Raw genomic sequence first — 20,111 nt, forward strand, 5'->3', positions numbered from 1 at the left:
CATATATTTTACAGAAGCGGAGTCTCTAACTCTTTCTCTCGTAACTTCATAAAATCTCCATATCAGCAAAACGCATGTTGCTTGTCGCAGAGTGGGGGTGACTTAAAACATTGCGATGAATATTGCTTTCTCGTTTCTAAAGAAACAGGCGTATCATTCTATAACAATTGAAATTCCAAAGAAAGACCAAAACGTTCCATTCGAAAGAAAAATTTTACCACTTCAATGCGCTTCATTGTAACATTCTTAAAATGAAATGAATTTTAGAAACATTTAAAAGTAAGGTATTTAAAAACTTTTATCGGAATGTACATGTAAATATGGGTTGACCATTTGACCGTGTGCAAGATTTTTAGGCTTTCTTGGGAAATAATACTTTACTGTGTCGAAGAGAAACACAATATTGTGCAAAAAATTTTCGCTATATTAGGATTTCTTTTTATGATCATGTGTGCAGATAATCTTTGACAGGAGAACTATGTTTTATTGTCAATTATTGATTGAAAAAATATTTATGGATATATGCATACAATCAAAACTTAGCCAAAAAAATGCATAAATGATCAAACTCTCTAACTTGAGGTCGTTATTCCAACTCGTTTTCGATTACACAACAGACATCGTTATATTAATGATGACATTTTAAGTATATAAAGGTAGTTTTCATACATAAGGCACAAAACAAGAATAAATGAATTTCAAAACTGATAAGGAGTTCTTGACAAAAGTACTCTGACAAATAACTCAGTGTATCTATAACCTAAATAACCAAAATCGAAATGTTACTTCGGAGTCACTAAAATGCTCTTTGATATAAAGCTTGATTAAAGAATGTTCAAGAAAAAAAAATATATTTAACGTCTGCATACAGGTTTGGATTGATGATTTAATCAAATTTTCGTATACAAACAATATTCAGAATAATAATTATTATATAATAATTATTTGGATGTACTATGCCAAAACTGTATTCAGGGTTTGACTCATAATGCAATCGCCTCCTTCTCATGCACCAAATGTGTCAAACCATGACTACTATTTCGGCATAGTAAATCCAAATCCTGAAATGATTTTATAAAGATAGAAGTGATTTACTTTTTCAAAGTCAGCATTAAATTATTTAATTTGAAAATGTCAAAAACAGGATCAATGATTTATAATTGCATTTTTGTTACAATATATTTCATTTTAGCTTCAAATGATTGTAATTTAAATTACACCACTAGATGTTTCATATTTCAATATTTCAATAAGCATTGTAAATTAAACTCATTTTTTGCACAATAATTGTAGATCTGTTTTTAAGGGAAAATATGAAAAAAGCAAACAGTAATCAATCTCAAAAGTCTATCGAAGCAAAAAGGAAACACGGACCTCTAAAACATCAGAGGTAGTATCAGTTACCATGGAGAAGTAAGCATTTCCTGTCGATCAGTTACACCTGCCATGTTCTCTTTGTCATGATCGGGAAACGGAATAATTGAAAAAAAGAATGAAAATGGAACTCTACACATATAACTGTAAAAAGTGTCCTGAATGAATACATATAAGAAATTTCAATGGATCAAGAAATAATCTTAAGGTATGTCAAGCTTCAGCTTTTGAGAAAAGTTTGGCCAGAACTTCTAACTTCAAAATTATTAATTTTAATTTGTAAGGCATATTTGACTTCAACAATGAAAATTATACGATATTCAATTTAAAAATTGTTTACAAATTGTAAAGAAACAAAGTTTATGGTGGGGGAGATCTATCATGTGGTGGAAGGATATTTAGAAGAAATTTTCTCAAATCTACGCATTCGTTTGATTTCTTATCTTAGAACTTTACCTATACATATTTTTAGTCGTCGATTCTTTTTTAGTATTACATTCTAGGAATATAAATTATTGGTTTCAATGATATCTTAAAAACAAATTTTTCACGTTCACTCAACAGAATTTGCCAAAAAATGAAGATATATTTAAGATTAAGATATATATATTTCAAATTATACATCACTGACCACACCTACTTATTTCGTTATTTTGAAATAAAAAAAATACATTCAACCAGTCAGCGCTAAAGTCATAAAAGCTTGATACAACTCAGATAATTTTGAAAGATCCCTTAATTGCTTTAAAAGAAGATATGACCTCTGTATAAATATTTTGGTCTGGTCCCTTATATATGAAACGCAAATAAACACATTTATGAATGAACTCTGTCAAAGAATATTCAAACAATAACGATTTGCATGACGTTTACGATGATAAACGTAGTAAAGTTTTGAAACGTTTTTACAGTAACACTCACACACACACACACACACACACACACACACAGAGAGAGAGAGAGAGAGAGAGAGAGAGAGAGAGAGAGAGAGATATGCATATACTTTTGCTCCTTGTCAACTTCATTTTGGTATTTGAACTATTCTAAAAATTTGAAAATGATACTCGTCCCATGTATTTACATTTTATACATTCATTCTATAAACATTATCGGAGTCCTTCATAATCTGAAGGCAGCGACAATTCACCAAGCTCGTGATATTTGTTATCACTATCGTTGGATTCTGCAAAATGTTGTATAGGCCCAGTCCTCCTACTTTGGTCGAATTGTTTTCTTTGCACTTCTGTTTCGTATGTCTCTCTTTGATCTTCCTTCTATTTGGATGTAATACAAATAAATAGAGTGCATTATTTTTTCAACTACCTAATTCATTTTTTTTAAATAATGTGTGCGAAACAATATATATATATATATATATATATATATATATATATATATATATATATATATATATATATATATATATATATATATATATATATATATATATATATATATATATATATATATATATATATATATATATACGAATTACATACAGGCGATATTTGAGGTACATAATTTGAAATAAGTTGTGAAATATATTGTGTAATATAACACTAACCTATTAATACACATGTAGGCAACCAAAATTGAAATGACAGTAAGAGAGACGCAGAGAGCTGCAAGGACGACATAAAATTGTGTCTGGAAATCATCCATTTTCACCACTGCAACTGTACGAAAATAAACAGAAACAATTCACCACTTTGCTTATACGGTGCTTTAATATTCAGATTGGATTGTCAACACTCAAAGACATTGACCCTTATATATAAGATTTGAAGATATTGACCTTTCAAGCACTTCAGACCATGCCATCCGCCAATACATCCTTCGTTACAATACCCAGTCACGTGGTTGCACTCACGTGACGAGTTGCAGAAGAGACTGCACTCTTTTTTTGCACTCATCTCCATAAAATCCTGAATTGCAAACTATAATAAAAGAGAAAGAAAAATATGGGAAAATCAACTTCATATAAAACAATATTTCCAATTTTAATGACTTCTTTTTTATCCGATACGTAACATACATGTATAAACATTAAATTAAGCTAATTAGTTAATTTGTAAATTTGTAAGAAAAACGGTCTATTTCTTTAAATCCTGGTTTTAAAACTATTGATTTTTATAGTTTTATTTTTTCTTTAATCAAGGATACCTTCATTACATTGCATTCCTTGATATCCTTCTGTTTGTCTGTCTTTGTACTTCCACCTGTATCTTTTTCATTTCGTTTAGAAATGTAAGACTCTTGGATTTGGTATTTAACTCATGTGATATCTTTCACACTGACTTTTGACCCGTCTCTCAGAATACTCCAAAGTACCGACTTAAACCATTATATTTGATTTTTAAGAAGTGGTTGTTTTTTAAAGCTTGTGCCCTGCTTGTACTGATAGAGGTATTTCAGTTTTTTGCCTTTAAATAGATTCTACTTCTCAAGAATACTTCTAAAATTTGTAGAGGCAATTTTTTGAAAGGTAAATTTGTGGTATATGTTTCTGATAATACAAAACTGTACATTCAAAGTGTATGATATATATTTACTACACAAAAATTAAATATATTTGCTACATTTTGAAATAAAACCTATTTCCTCTAAAGGTTAAGACAACGTACACTGTTTGCACTGAAGTCCTTCCCATCCAGGCTGACATCCGTCCTCACATTTTCCAGTCGTTCCATTGCATTTATAGGGTACAGCACATTTCTCATTACATACTTCCTCACAGTTTATACCAAATTTTCCACTCAAACAACCTAGCAACCTAGCATATGATTGTTTTCCCTTTGTTTTAATTTAATATTTCCGTGTATTTTAATTTATACTTGAAGTAAACATTCTCAAAATTAAATGTATTTGCATATAATACAATCAGGAATATTACCAGTTGTACAGAATTCCCCTTCATACCCAGCGTCACAACCCCCAGGACATGACCCATTGATATGATGACATTGCTTAAGACAAGACAGGCTCCACAGTTCTCAAGGCAGTAATATCCATATGATCTGTTATCACATTCTATTTATGTTAAAAAATATTTATAATGAAACCTGGAAATGTAATTACTTTTCATAAAAATTGTATGATCATGCAAACAAAAAAGTAGAAGTTTATACATGAATGTCGCAAAGCTTTATCCGTAATCAAACATGGTTTCCTGAACTGGGTGTACATTTAAAAAGTAAAATAGCCGTAACATTTCAGTGGAGAATACAACATATACATGCACAAGTATTACTTAGAACCGAGAACAGCGTATGTAACAATTCTGCATGTAGGTCATTTTAGTATTTTCAAGGTCACAGGGATTGAATTTTTGACATTGTTGGCTTTAGTCTAATTTTACGATGAAATCACTTCCAAAGAACACACTGCCCTAATGGTTGATTATGTACACATGGAATTATCCTGATCGTAAGTCATAAAAACAAGATGTGTTTCAACTTTTAGCAAAGGTTAAACTTTATCAAATGCAAATCAAATGTGTTGGTACCAAAAATAAGGTCTTGTCTTCGCAGCTAGGTTAAGGACGCCATGATACACCCTTATATATATATATATGAGTGAATATAATTTAAATTAAACATTAGTTTTGATGAATGTACATTGTGGTGTTTGCACTTATATATATATATATTTCAGATTTCATAGTTTTTTGTAGAATAACTTTTCATTTGTGTTCATCATAAAGTGAAAGGTAAGTAAATTTTATGCTATTTTTCCATATTGAATCGGTATAGGTGCCAGTTCATATCCAACTGGCAATTGGTAGAAAGAAAATCATTTGATGTGTTTGTCGCATTCATTTTACGAAAAAAACAGAAGAAAAACAAAGATTTGAACATATTTTTACAATTTTAATTTTAATATTAAATACGCAGCTGGGATAAGGACGCCCATGAAATATACGCCTTAATATATTCAGAGAAAATGAATACAATTTATTTTTTTTCACAGCATTAGTTTTGATGAATGTGAATTGTGGTGTTTGCACTTGTATATATCGGGTCTCTCCTGAGTTCGGCCAAAGCGACATCGCTTACATCAGTTGTTTGTCATGTGACAGGTTTAAAATTAGAACATATATGTACTACTACAAAGATCATAAAAGTTCAACGATATACGGGTATCTTTCTGCTATAAAATTTATTCTGTTTTGTTTAAGACAAATTTCTTAACATGAAAATTGTTGGGAGCAACTTCCCCATGCTCGGGAATTGTGTAAAATTTAGCCGTCTTTCTATAAACTCCAGACATAGATGTAATACGCACTGAAATAATGTCACTTTACGGAAAAAATAAACAATGCACAACCAGCTCCGAGCACTTTTCAGAACAGTAGGAATAATAGCTACACGTGTTCAAATTTTCAGAGTTTATAGTGAAGCGGATAACCTTGAACTTTTGATATTTTCGAGGGGCTGGACCCCTCATTTTAGCACATTACTGTACAAATGAGCTCTCTACGGCTATATCTAAGTTCTGCACATTATCAATTTAGTTTGGCAATCAAATATGGTTTAATTTATTCTAAAATGTATATTTATTTTGGTCCATTTAAGCGTGTTTCGATTTTTTTTTATTTTTACAAGCTACGATAATAACTTGCTCCATGCTTCAAGTACAGAGAAGCTGCGTGTCATACTAAGAAATGACGTCATCTCAGTAAGTAGAGCGTGATCAAGCTGGCTTTAAATCTACATACTCAAAGTGCTATTTTGGCAAGATAAGTTGCACATCAAATTATCTTTATAACATTTATGAGAAACGAAAGTATTCTAGTGAAATCATAATAGCTTTCCCGAACCTCTGCATAGGCTGCCGTAGAAATGTAAGTCCTAACCTAGCTGCGTTGAGGAATATACCTGTGAAATATGAAAGCACTATCAGCAACCATTGAATAGATAGAGAAGAGGTTAAAGTTTTTCAAAAGTAAGTCAAACATCAAGGTCAAGGTCAAATGGTCAAAATTAATGATACCAAAGTAATTGCCTTCTCACAAGAAATAAACATGTGAAATATGAAAGCCGTAGAAACAATTGTTCAAAACTTAAGGCCAAGGTTTAAGTTTTTCAAAAGTAGGTCAAACTCCAAGGTCAAAGTGTCAATTGGATGGTATTCTAAAGAAGGCCTTTTCACAAGGATTACATATGTGAAGAATTAAACCCCTAGATCCAACCATTCAATAGTTATGGCCAAGGTTAAAGTTTTCTAAAGGAAGTTCAAACTCCAAGGACAAGGTCAATGGGTCAAAGTTGTTGGTATCCAAAGGAAGGTCTTGTCAAAAGAATTATATTTGTGAAGTACAAATGCCCTAGCCCAAACCATTCAAAAGTTATTGCCAAAGTTAATTTTTTTTCAAAAGTAGGTCAAACTCCAAGACCAAGGTCAAAGGGTCAAAACCATTGATATCTAAACTAAGGTCTTGCCGCAAGAATTACATATGTGAAGAATGAAAGCCCTAGCTCTAAGCGTTCAAAAGTTATCGCCAAGGTTAAAGTTTTTCAACAGTTGGTCAAACTCCTAGGACAAGGGTCAAAAGGTCAAAGTTGTTGGTATCCAAAGAAAGGTCTTGTCACAAGAATTTTACATGGAAAGAATAAAAGCCCTGGCACAACCGTTCAAAAGTTTCTAAATTTATAGTTCAGTAAACTTTTACAAAACTGGGTCAAACTAAAAGGTCAAAAGGTCAAACATGATGGTACCCAGAGAAAGGTCTTGTCACAAGGAATACACATGTGAAATAGAAAAGCCATAGCTTCAGCCAATCAAAAGTTATGAGCAATGTTAAAGTTTTTGCAGACAAGCAGAGAAACAGCTAGACGGACAGGGCAAAACTATATACCCCCGAAACTTCGATACGGGGGCATAAAAAAACGTATTATTATTTAAGTTTGTTTTCAGGTATACCAAGAAACCATTCCTTAAAGAATAATAGTAGCATTTAAAGTTAAAAAAGTTTCAAATGATTAGAATCACAATGAAAAAGACAATAAAAACCATGTTTTATTTTTTTTCTTTCCTTATTTATTTTAAATGTAGAACTTATTGTCAGAGACAGGAAATACAGAACACAACTTTAGTTTATTTTAAAATCATTTTTTTTTTTTTTTTTTTGTATAATCATGCCTACTTTATTATGGCATTAAATGAATAAGTAAAGAAATATATTACGTGTAAATACATCGTGAATAGTCAAGAAAAATTAATTTACAAGAAGCACAAGTTTTGTTTCCGAGGAATCATGGTAGATTGGATCGAACTTTTGGGTAACAGAAAAAAAATAGCTTGATATTAGCTATTGTGTTATAAAAATATTATGGTCTTTGCAAGATATTCATTGAAAAATTTTTTTTAATGATTATCGTGCGAGTTCCTTTTTCAAATATTCTTTGAATTTCATGTGAAAATTACGCATTTTTTCTTTGTCTCATTCTCATGCAAAGCTATATATTTACATTTGCCAATGTCTTTCCTTATATAACAATACTAATTAAATTGAAATTCAATTTTCAATGACATGCAGTTGATCGAATGATCAGTCTTTCTTGCGTATGGAAAGCAAAATGCTCCAGTCATTGGAAAGTTCCGATTGTGACGTCAGTAGGTACGTTATGTTGCATTTCCATAGCAAAGTCTAAATAGTGCCTATATTTTTTGTAACACAAATAAAAAAGTACAATATAAATATAAGAAATAAAATATCATCTTAAGAGTCCATTGCGTTATGACATGAAGTCGGTACGTGATTAAATCTACGTGACCGACTTCATGTCATACTCCAATGAAACTCTAAAAATGATATCTTATTTCTTAAATGAATTCCGTGCCTGTATAGGAGAATCAGTACCACAGACTGTTGGAGAGATAAGACGTGTTTTTATGGGCTCTTATCTATACCCAGCTGATTAGTAAAATGATTAAGAAATAATTTATCTTAGTGTAAATTCTAGTCTTTTTAAATCAATTTTGAACTTATTTAGTGGATTATCACAATTATTTAATGGTAAAGATAAGGAGCTGGACTTAACCCCTTCAGTGAGTATACCAGACTTTCTTCAGGTTAAGCTTTCCACAGAACGTGTGACCATAAACTACGACGGCCATCAGCATGTTTTGTTTTATCTGTGCTTCAGAAAATGCTTTTATTTCATGGGGAAAAAAAGAGAAATGGGTGCATCTACAAATCTGCATGTAATTCAGTAACTGTAACGATTTACAGAAGCACAAATACCATTCTCATTCTAGGGTCTAGTGCTTTTGAATGAATTTCGAAATAAAATAAAGAGTCAACAAGATATGAGCCACACTGACTTTGTAACAGAGTGCAAAATTATTGTTGATCAGCCGAACTGTACCTCGATCTAAAGACCCTCTAAGAAACTGAATGATTCAAATACTGAGACGTGATGCGACCATTGTAAAAGCACGGAAAGTATAAAACATCTTTCCGAGACGGTCAAAATGCTTACCAAGGAAATTGAAATCCTAACGAAGCAGCTAATGGAAGCAGAACAAGCAAAGTCGTGTTCTAATGCTTCTAAACAAACTTTTGGGAAAAAGTGAAACAGAAGGAAACTTCGACCGAGGGACTTTCAGCCTCAGTAACAAATGGAATTTCAAGGCATACTTAGTGTACGTTTAATGTTGTGAAAAGAACCTCTAGTACTTCAACAGATGCAGATGTCAGTCCAAGTCCCGTGTGGAAAAACATGCAGTCCACGAAGAAAATAACCAAGAAAAAGTCAGACGTACACATCTCCAAAGAAATTCAAAATATATCGAACCCCTAACAAAAAAAGCAACATTACAAGGAATACTCAGCCTCCTGTAAGAGAATATAACCAAACTTCTACACTTGTCATTGGGAGTTCGATTCTTCAAAGAATGGAAGCCCGTGGCTTAGATCAAAGTTTGAAAGTAAATACAAATCGAAGTGCCAGTATTGCACACATTCGTTCAAAATTACAGATGTTTGATGTGTCCTCGATCCAAAACATTATTATTCAGGCTGGAGATGATGCTGTAGCTAATTTCGGCAACATTGATGCGATTGAGGATGACTTTGCAGAAATAGTCGCTGATTTGAAGATCCCTCAGTGCTCAATGGCCGTAAGTGCCAAGCATAGGACAAAATATGCAGCTCTCCACCAGCAGGTGGTGGCGTCTCCATATGAGTGAAAAATTCTCGAGAGGAACGTTACATGTAAACAATATACAAACAAAAACATTTCCTTCACAGTTAAAAGTGGCAAAAGTAACTTCTTTATTTAAAAAAGGTGATAAATCAGACCCAGGAAATTATCGCCCAGTCTAAATTTTACCAACTATATCAAAAGTTTTAGAGAAGCATGTAGCAGAAAATGTACGCATCTTTACTTCTCACTTTGATTTATTAATGAAAGCACAACCTGGATTTAGAGAATTTCACTCGTGCCAGACGGCTCTCACAAAACTAACTGACAATTGGCTGCATGCAAAAGATCGAGGAAATTTTGTTGGCATTACTTATTTGGATTTTAGCAAAGCATTCGATCTCGTAAATCATGATATACTAATTAGAAAACTTAAATGCTATCACTTTGATCCAACATCAATTAACTGGTTTAAATCATATTTATATGATCAAACGCAAAGTGTAAAAATTGGTACATGCACATCTGAATCACTGCCAGACACAGCAGGTGTGCCACAGGGCTCTATTTTAGGCCCTTTATTATTTCTGTTATTCATCAGTGATTTACCATTATCTGTTGAACATTGTAATATTGATATGTTTGCTGATGACAGAACAATGCATTTTCATGGTAACAATATTTCACGTACTGAAACAACTCTTAATCATGACCTGTATCAAATACAAAACTGGTGTCAACAAATTCAGATGATTTTAAATACTGATAAACCAAAGTGTATGTTAATAGGAACACAACAAAAGAAATCAAAATTAGAAAATGCTGATCTTCATTTACAACTTTCCGGTCATCCCCTTGAAAACGTTGAATGGAAAAATTATAAGGTGGTCACATTGATCAAACTCTTCAATACACATGTCATGTAGATGCAGTTTGCAAAACTCTAACTTATGAACTGTTTACTTTAAGAAAAATTAAAAAGTTCCTTCCACTGCATACTGGAAAGCTATCTTATAATGCATTCAATTTACCATCAATTTTATATTGTCTATCCATTTGGGGTTACTCTCCTCAAACTCACATCGATAGAACATACAGACTTCAAAAACGAGCAGCTAGGATTATTTTAAATGAAAAATATGATGCAACTTCAATGCCCTTATTTAATATTTTAGGCTGGTTAACAATTCATAAACTTCTATATATACAGAAAAGCATTCTAATGTTCAAAATATTTCATGGTATGTCTCCTGATTATATGCATGACTTTTTTTTCGAATTTCAAAGTTCTGGATCATACATGTTACGCTCAGAAACAAATTAAGAACTTAGTTTACCAAAATATAAAACAAATTTATTTAAAAATTCTTTGCAATATTCAGAGGTTATTATCTGGACTGAGTTGCCTATGAGTATCAGGAATTCCAAATGCCTTGCAATATCTAAAAGTAATGTTGAATTTTTTTACTTGCGAAACGTACTGCCTCTACATGAAAATATGTTCCTTATTTCCCGCTTTCCTTTTTACCATATAATGAAAATTTGATGTTTTAATTTATTTTGTTGTAAAATAATGTTTATATTTAATGTCTCATAAGTGTGTTTTGTGTTTATTGTATATATACATGTAGGTCATTGTATATGTGTTATAAAGAAGGCCCCGGGGAAGACTAGTGCTTGCATTAATCGGGTGACCTTCTATAAATAAAAGTATTATTATTATTATTATTATTATTACATGAGGAAGACACACATATATTCGATATAACATAATGATAATTAGGGGAATCTCATTAAAATATCTTTTATGTAATTTGTCGAATAAAGTTGTTTCTGAGATTATTTCAGCGTATATTACATTTATAAATTACTTTTAAATTTACTTCCCAAAAATATGTAAAGATGACGTGTTTCGGACACTGAAAACATCCATATAGTTATTGTATACATTTTGAGAGACATCAATATACTTCTTGTATACATTTTGAAGGTATGTCATATTAAAGAAGTCTGAATTATGAATTTTGTAAACAGATACATAAGCTTAACAAACACAACATATACTATACATTCAATACGCAGGTTTCGAGATTATTTCCCTCGGTGCGCTCTTTCGTTACGGAGGGGAGTGTTGTTTCCACTTAAGCAGGCAGACGGGACAGTTATCTATACATTGGGTACACTATATCATCGATATACCATCGTAACTGAATGTTGGGATGCACTCTTCTACTCAGAAATTACCGAATTAAAGTAAAGGCCTCATTTTTTTTCTATGAACAAAAAATCGGAACAAAAGAAAATAAAATTCCGAACAAAAGAAAATATCAGTGGATAAGAACTTATCAAACGAGGGAAGAGATATGGATCTCTGATAAATACCACGCATCTGATCATTGTAGGTAGGCATTTTGAATTACTCTTTATCTTATAATAAATTCAAAGAGCCCAATAACTTTTCAGAAAAGGTTTGTATAATCGAAGAATTATTTTTCTTACAAAGACTAACCAAGCTAACGTTATGACATACGTTTTTTTTTTCCGTTTTCAAGTATCCTAATTGAAAGTAAATTTTGTAAATATGTATAGCAGAGTTTTATAAAACCATCAAAATGATTATTGCTTAGCATTATCATCTTTTTATAATATTAAATACATTTTTAAAGCCTTAGCCATCGTTCATTTATTTATGCACGTTTGTATACATTGGCAACTTGTCCCACTTCCATGCTGATATGGATACTTTTTGCGCCTTTATCGTAGGAGAGTTACAATCTCGCGTATTGTTTGAATCTCTTAAAAATGAGTAGTGTTAAATACACTCTACATTTAACAATTTAATCTGTTAATTACCCTTTTAATAAAATATTTACCATTAGTACATTGAGGTCCCTTCCAGCCCAGTTGGCATCCACCTTCACACTCCCCCGTCGTTCAATTGCATTTTATGGGATCACCACAGTTTTCATTACAATCTTTTTCACAGTTATTTCCAAATTTTCCTGCTGAACACTCTGTAATGAAGGTTTTAAAACATATTGAAATAGACATGTCACAATATTTTATATTCCTAAAGTGCAAGTGTCAAGAGTCAAGAGTAATGATACAAAATACCATATTTGTAAACATTTTAATACATTTTCAACTGTGAAATACTGTGATTTGTTTATTGAATAAAAGTGAAATGCTCTCACAGTTTAAAAGGATACCAAAGTGATATTCTTTCACAGTGTGAAAGGATATCAAAGTAATTATCTCTTTGTCATAAGATAGAGATAGTAACTAAATCGTGTTGACAGAGATAAAAGTGCCAATTTCTTCCCAAATTTGTTGTAAAATCCATATTACAATGTTTACAATCTAACAACTGCTAAGCTATGACTTCTCAACCGCTCAACTATGACCTTACAATCTATGACAATGTGTTAAGAAAAGACAAAGACAAAGGGAAAATCAAAGAAAATGTAATAAACTAGTTGGATATGGAATTTATTTCACTCGTGAGAGAGGATTTTTTTCATATATATATTTTCACTCGTGCTTCGCAGTCGTGAGAATATCAACAAATCCTGCCCCACTCCTGAAATAAATTCGATACTCAGCTACAAATTAAAACATTTGATATCCTTTATTTATTAAAAAAATACCTTCATTACAAAATGTTCCTTCATACTCAGCGTTACACTCTTCAGGACATGAAGCATTGATGTGATGACATTGTTTATAACCCAGACAGGCTCCACATCTTTGTCCGCAATCCTGTCCATATGTGCCACCGTCACATTTTATTGATTGCAATGAAGGTAGTTCCAACACACAGTAAAAAGGATGTATTAAAAAGTTTTTCATCCTATTACTTTTGAAAAAGAAGTTCATGCAGTTACATGAACCTTAAGGTAATATTTCATTGAAAAACGGAAAATTTATAGAATTAAGTAATTAGAAAAAAAAGATACGGTTTTACCGTTCTTTAGGGGAAAACACTTAAAAAAATATGTGTTTTTCTCATCTGTTGTCTTAAAACCAACCAGTAAAATAAAGTAATTTTTACACTGATATCCCTGGTACTTGTATCACAATGTTATGAATCTGGGTCTTTCTACAACTCTCTGTTTATTATCACACTATTCTCTGATCTGGGTTTTTTTTAAGAAATGGGACTAAAATAATTCGGAAGTGTAGTTTGCTTGCCTTTTTTTATATACTGCAAAGCAAAGTAGCTACCTTTGGAAAGATGAAAAGCCCTTTGTTTACACACCTCTTCTATTTTGTTTTCTTATATATACAGATTTAAGTGTACGTTTTTATATCCCTAAGTGCTGGAAGCTTTTTTTAAGAAGTGAGATTTTTTTTTACAAGCGAACTAAATTATGTATGGGATTGTACCATTAATTGTCTCCTTTTATATAAATTGCAAAGCAGAGTAGAAAATTCTCTAAAAAAAATAGTATGTTTAAAAAAGCTTAAACTATTTTGTATACATATTATCTCTTCTACATGTATGTACTATTCAGATATATACAGATTTTGCTTGTTGATATATCTCTAAGTGTAGATAGCTTTTTTCTAACATGATTTAAGATGAAAGAAAAATGGATTTTTTTTCCCTTTGATTAATAGCTGGCTTTTAACATTATTACGATTTAGCTAAATAAATATGGGTATGACAAGTTACACAATAATCTGATTATCATGTGATAAATTTTGTCATGTAACATTGCTATAAATACAACTTACATGTACACTGAGATATAGTTGACAATACAAAAAATGTAATTTTTATTCTATAATAATTTAAATGCTAAAATCTCCTATCTAATAATGCTATGATTTGTTCTGAAAACGTATTTTGAAAACTCCAGAAGCTTAAAATTAGTTACATTGAATAAGTCAATCAGTATAATAGTATTCTAGTCAGCTTTTGCAATTCCTGTTCTCAAATTCTGTATTTATTTCATCTCCTAGTATTCTGTCTCAAGCAAACAAAAGCTAACAAAATGGATTTTTTATGGATTAATTATGATATGTTTGTAGTTTACTTACGTATTTTACATTGATGTCCCTGGTATCCAGGTTTACATCCCTGACAAGCACCTGTTTCTATGTGACAATATCGACAGTTCGTGTCTGGACAGGGGAGAGAACAATTTGATCCATAGTATCCCGTTTTCTTGCATCCTTAAATAGCAGGGAATATAATCTTGTTAACGTAAATAGAAATGATATTTTTTTATAGTATAGCCATTTTTAGGAACTAATATGAGAACTAAGAATGTTCTGTTTGTAATTTAATGCACTCTTGTCGAACAATTGCTTCAAAGAGAATTTTTTTTTTCTCTTAATCTCTAGACTAATTATTAAAACTGTCTATAATAATCAAAAAAGGATATGTAGTCTTTTCTGAATACATAAGACAGAGCTCAGAGCTGATATAAAAAGTTAAAAAAGCCATACCATTCACCTCCACTTCACATAAATCAGCGTGTGCATCTTGAGAGTACTGGGTGTGATATGATGAATTCTGTGGTCTCTCATTATAGTAGATAACAAATTGTCCATGTACAGGACACAGTATGTCGATGACAGCTGGAATGTCGGCTCTGGTATAGTTTGTGTCATGAAAACATAAATAATCATCTTGTCTGTCTGTGGTGTTAGAAACATAAACATAAAAACCCAAGATACGTGCTGTGTGACCATTTGAATGACCTGAAAAAAATGTAATTTGAAATTTAAAATCAATTACAAGTATTGACTACGTCTTATATAGATTGTCCCTTTAAACTTAAAAAAAATAATAACATTCAGTTTCAAAGTTCATCAATGATCTTTTGAAGATAAAATATATTATATTGTACGGTTTCCGTAAAGCCTGAGCGTAAAGATAAAAGTTGTGATAAAAAATGCTGACCTTAATATGAATTTAAACAATGAGTAGAATTACCCCATGGTACATTATCTGTCCTGTAATATATCCTTATGTCATGGATGCTGTGGACGGATGTCAAGTTCACCCACCGGATGGCGCTTTTCTGACCATCACCTAAAATAGCACATTGTCCTCTGAGAGCTGAGAGGTTAGTCTTCAGACCATCAACAGCATTGCTGGAGTCAAATGTAGCAGGTGCATATACGGCACTCATGTACGCATTCGATTGATGTGTTGGTTTATTTAAAACTATGTTTTCTAAAAAAAAAAAAACAAAAAAAACAAAGGTTGTTTACATAATGAAAATAGCTTCATGTTTTGCCTTTTTTATTCCTATCATTGTAAAATAATTGAAAACAATATCATTTATAAGTAACATTTTATAGCAATAATATGCTAGTTTCTTCTCACTGTTATGAACGTAACAGAATTGTTATAACCATTTAAGTTTAATGCATTTTTATAACAATGCATAACGTTTATTAATCGATGTGATAATTTCAAGAATGATTTATTATTACATTAAAAACAAATTTATGACTCAAAAAACTTACCATGTCCATGAATAATGTGCAGAACTGCCAATAACAGACTGAGGTGTAACATGGTGGTAGGCACGACTGAGGAAGTTAATAAAATACGAAAGAACAGGCACTGCATCCCTTGATGCTTCTTTATAAACATGTTATCTTAAAAGAATTCAAAGAAGCATACTTTATGTTTAAGTTATATGAAAAATAATATTTATCATAACCATTTTCTTATATATTCTTTTCCCATTTCATACGATTTAAACACCACTTTACAAAAGAAAACTTGAATTTTTACATACGAGTCCCAAATGAATCATGGCAAAGAAAAACAATTAATAGAAAATGAGGATAATGACGTTTAAACGGACAAAGATGTTACTAAAGAAAAAAAAACACTGATTAAAAATTTAATTCCCTTTATACGTCTGATCACGGACGAAAGCGAAGAAAATGTAAGGAAAAGGTTGAAAAAAGGAAGTAAAAGAGAAAAAATAAATATTTAATCGTAAAGAAAAAGAGAAAAAAATGACATCTCTTCACCGTTAAAGTTTACAATTTTTTAGCATTAAAATTCATTAACAACCATAACTATCTATATACAATGGCTTGTGCAATTGCATAATATGCTCAATTTTTAATCAGAGTCAAGATCTTGTATTCATGAGACAGAGCAGATGATTCAAATTGTACATTAATTTATATCCAGAAATGAGGAATATATGGAGATAACGAACTGTGTTCAAGCTCAAAGTTCCATTAAACAATACAAAATAGGAGCAGAGCAAACACGGACATCCAAAACATCAGAGGTTGGGTCAGGTGCCATGGAGGAGTGAGCATCCCCTGCCGACCGGTCACACCCGCCGTGTGCTCCTTGTCATGATCGAAAATAACGGAAAATCCGTCGACAATTCAGTGTGTAAATAATGGCCTAACAATTTGTATGAAAAAGTTAGTCAGCATTTGACTCAATGATAAATTATATTTGTTGAAAAGGTCATTGTATCGACCATAGAACTTACGAAATGATGACTTTAAACGAGACAGCTGATATTCTTGTTTCATCAACTTGTTTGTCAATAATTTACCTCGTTTTAGAAATTGTACATACGTAGGACATGCTCTTGTGTATCGAATCAACTGAGATATATAAACCCCGTATGCAGGTGATGAAGGTATATTGCTGCATAAGTAAGGGAAGTTGACGATTGAAAAGTTAAAGTCATCACGTTTATCATAAAGCTTGGTTGTTAGATTACCATTAACGTCTTTTCAAGTAAAACATCCAAATATGAAACAGATGCATCAGACTCTATGGTATCTTTTATTTCAAGCTTAGCGGGATAAATCATATCGACATAAGAATGGAGACAACAATTATTAATTGACAATACGTCGTTGATATATCTAAATGTCGAGTTGAGGGCCACAGAAAGTGTTTTCTTCTTTTCACGTATAAGATTTTGGACAAATTCTGCTTCATATGAATACAAAAAAAAGGTCTGCTAATAACGGGGCGCAATTTGTACCCATGGGAATTCCAATAGATTGTTGGAAGACCTGGTCTCCAAAAACCACCTAGATATTATCAATCAGAAACTCAAGCAGCTTTAAATGTCAACTTCTGAGTACTTTTGTGTACAGTCAGAATGCTTTTTAACAAAATAATTTTGCAAATGCACAATGACAAGGTAAGTAAAGTTCCATTTTTAATGAAAAAGCAGCTGTCAATGATATCAAAAAGCCTGGACTTTAATTTATCGTGGGGAATTGTTTTGTATAAAGTTGAAAAGTCGTAAATTTTTAAGCTGTTGATTTTGTTAAAATCTTGTGATTTCAAATATTTCAAAAGTTCCTTGAAATTGTTTAGTATCCACATCTGATTTACTCCACTTCTCGAATATGTTGTTGCACAGTACACTTGACGTTTCAAAAAGTTTGATTTTTTTCCGGTCCGTGGTAAGTATTTACTTATGATATTAATAATAATTTGTAATGTATATTTTGGAGATCACTATATTTTCGCGACACCTTATTTTCGCGAGATAACTATTTGGTATTTATTATCGAGACAACATTTTCGCTAGAGGTGGTTTCCGTTCTATATAATCATTTAAAATACAAATATAGGCGAGAATAATTTTTTCCTGAACAGACAGACTCGCATAATTAAGGAAAAATAGAGATCCCGCGAATAAAAAGTGATTTACAGTAGTTTTTTTAAGGCAGATTTATTATTCGTTCTTATTTCTGAACTTGGCCAAATCTCCCCATTTCACTTGTTGTTCAGTCAGGTGTGACGGCTAGGGAGGGTGTTCAGCTAGGTGTAACGGGTAGCGAGAGTGTTCAAAAAGCTTTTGTATTATATTGATAGAATTAAATTGTTATTGTTCGCAATTTTCTTTTATGCAGATTTGTTACATTAAGTGGAAAATTTTGTCCATTTCATTTTTGGTTTAAATGTCTAGGCGGAAATGAAGGGCCGGAAGTTGAAAGCAATGTGTGCCATGTTGGCAGTAATATTGTTTTGATTTGTTTTGACATGTTAACTGGTAACCATTGCACTTTATAGTTTTTGATTTCTTTTATGAGAATGAATTGCCAAACAGTGCTGTTGCCAAACATTATTTAGTGAAACATATGACTTAAAAGTATTCTTCATTGTAGCGTTAATGATACTGCTGTGACCTATGCTGAATACATGCACAAAGCTAAGGGGATCGTCGAGATACAGCGAAGATTGCTGTGCCTGGGTCAAGATTCACTGGTGGTGGACATATACAGATAAGTCAATCCACATAACATTATGTTAGCTCGTTATATGAACACTGACGAATTGGCAAACTTTAAATGGTTTCACTCATGCGGTGATGATGATGACGATGATAATCATTGATATGGAGATGACGACTACATTGGGAAATGTTTGGCATTGATAACTTGATAATTGGATTGTATATCCGGGGTTAATCGGTTAATTGTTTGATTATTTAATTGGTTACCATTTTTTGTTTCATAGTGTGGAAGAGTGTGGATCAGAGTGCAGTTGTTTGTGTGTAACATTTGTTGTTATTATTTTTGTGAAGAAATTTGTTATAAGTTAGTTGAATTTGTGTGATTTTTGGATATAGCCAGCTTGCCCACGTGACAGGCACATTGGATATGTGGAATTGCTCCTATGTGTTTATCATGTAAAAGATTCCTTCGTAAATTTTGTTTTAGGCTATAAGTTCACAACAGTCTTTAAATTATACGTGATGTGTCCCTTTTTTACTTCACAACAAGCTTTTTTGCATATATGCATATATCACTATAATAAAATCAATTTTTTAAAATAATTTTTTGTTAAAATATTTTACTTGTTTAACACTTTACAGAATTATGTTACACGATTTTTTTTTCTTGGCTGTTTTCAAGATATTTTTTTTTTCATGAAAAGTCTAGATCACTATGTCCGTTTCGAGAAATACTGCTAGATCTTAAGTATAGTATCAACTTTTTTTCTATTCATGTGTTTCCTCTTTGCAAAATTGTCGAAAATCTTATTTCATATTAAGTCCAGGTAACGTTACATTTAGATATAAATAGTAAGAAGACGTGCTGGAAAAATAATGTATAGAACTATGTCTGATGTGTATATATTTTGGGAAATATGATGAATAAAAATTAACTAGCTAAGTAAAAAAAAAATAAATAAGAATTATAACTATGATTAATACAAAAACAAATCTAGAACTTGGGGGCTTTGAACCGGTGACCCAAAACACGAAAACAGTCCAGAGTACACCATTAGGCTACCCACACTATAAAGAAATCCTTTGTCTTTTGTGTATATATAGCCCCGTGTTAGAGTCTTTCTAAAAGTAGGATAACTAAAGTTTAGAGTCATTTTTTTTTATCTAAATACCAATTGAAACCAAAAAGATTTTGGACTTTGATATAACAGTATACTATGATACCAAAAGATAAAAACTAAACCCATTCAAGATTCCTCTGGTTTAAGTTGGTTCAAATACACAAATCTATATTTTTCACTGCCAACACAATAAATCTCCATATTTTCTATGCAAAATATGTAAATTCCATTGCTCTTGCCCCATGCAAAATCTGTAAATTTCATTGCTTTTT

The 20,111-nt window shown here is 31.7% G+C and overlaps 1 protein-coding gene across 1 annotated transcript; it reads right to left on the reverse strand.

The window, feature by feature from the left end:
- Positions 1-2,480: 2,480 nt before the first annotated feature.
- LOC133203133 (uncharacterized) lies at positions 2,481-16,056 on the reverse strand. The gene is made up of 6 exons (XM_061338978.1): positions 16,005-16,056; positions 15,466-15,708; positions 14,976-15,230; positions 14,565-14,699; positions 4,268-4,404; positions 2,481-2,648 (listed from the first exon to the last, which is right to left on the reverse strand). Exons 1-6 carry the CDS (start codon positions 16,054-16,056, stop codon positions 2,481-2,483), a joined length of 990 nt encoding a protein of 329 aa, XP_061194962.1.
- Positions 16,057-20,111: the final 4,055 nt, after the last annotated feature.

Source organism: Saccostrea echinata, unplaced genomic scaffold (assembly GCF_033153115.1).
Source record: "Saccostrea echinata isolate AGI-Se365-2 ecotype Australia unplaced genomic scaffold, CSIRO_AGI_Sech_v1 ptg000048l, whole genome shotgun sequence".
NCBI classification, from domain to species: Eukaryota; Metazoa; Mollusca; class Bivalvia; order Ostreida; family Ostreidae; genus Saccostrea; species Saccostrea echinata.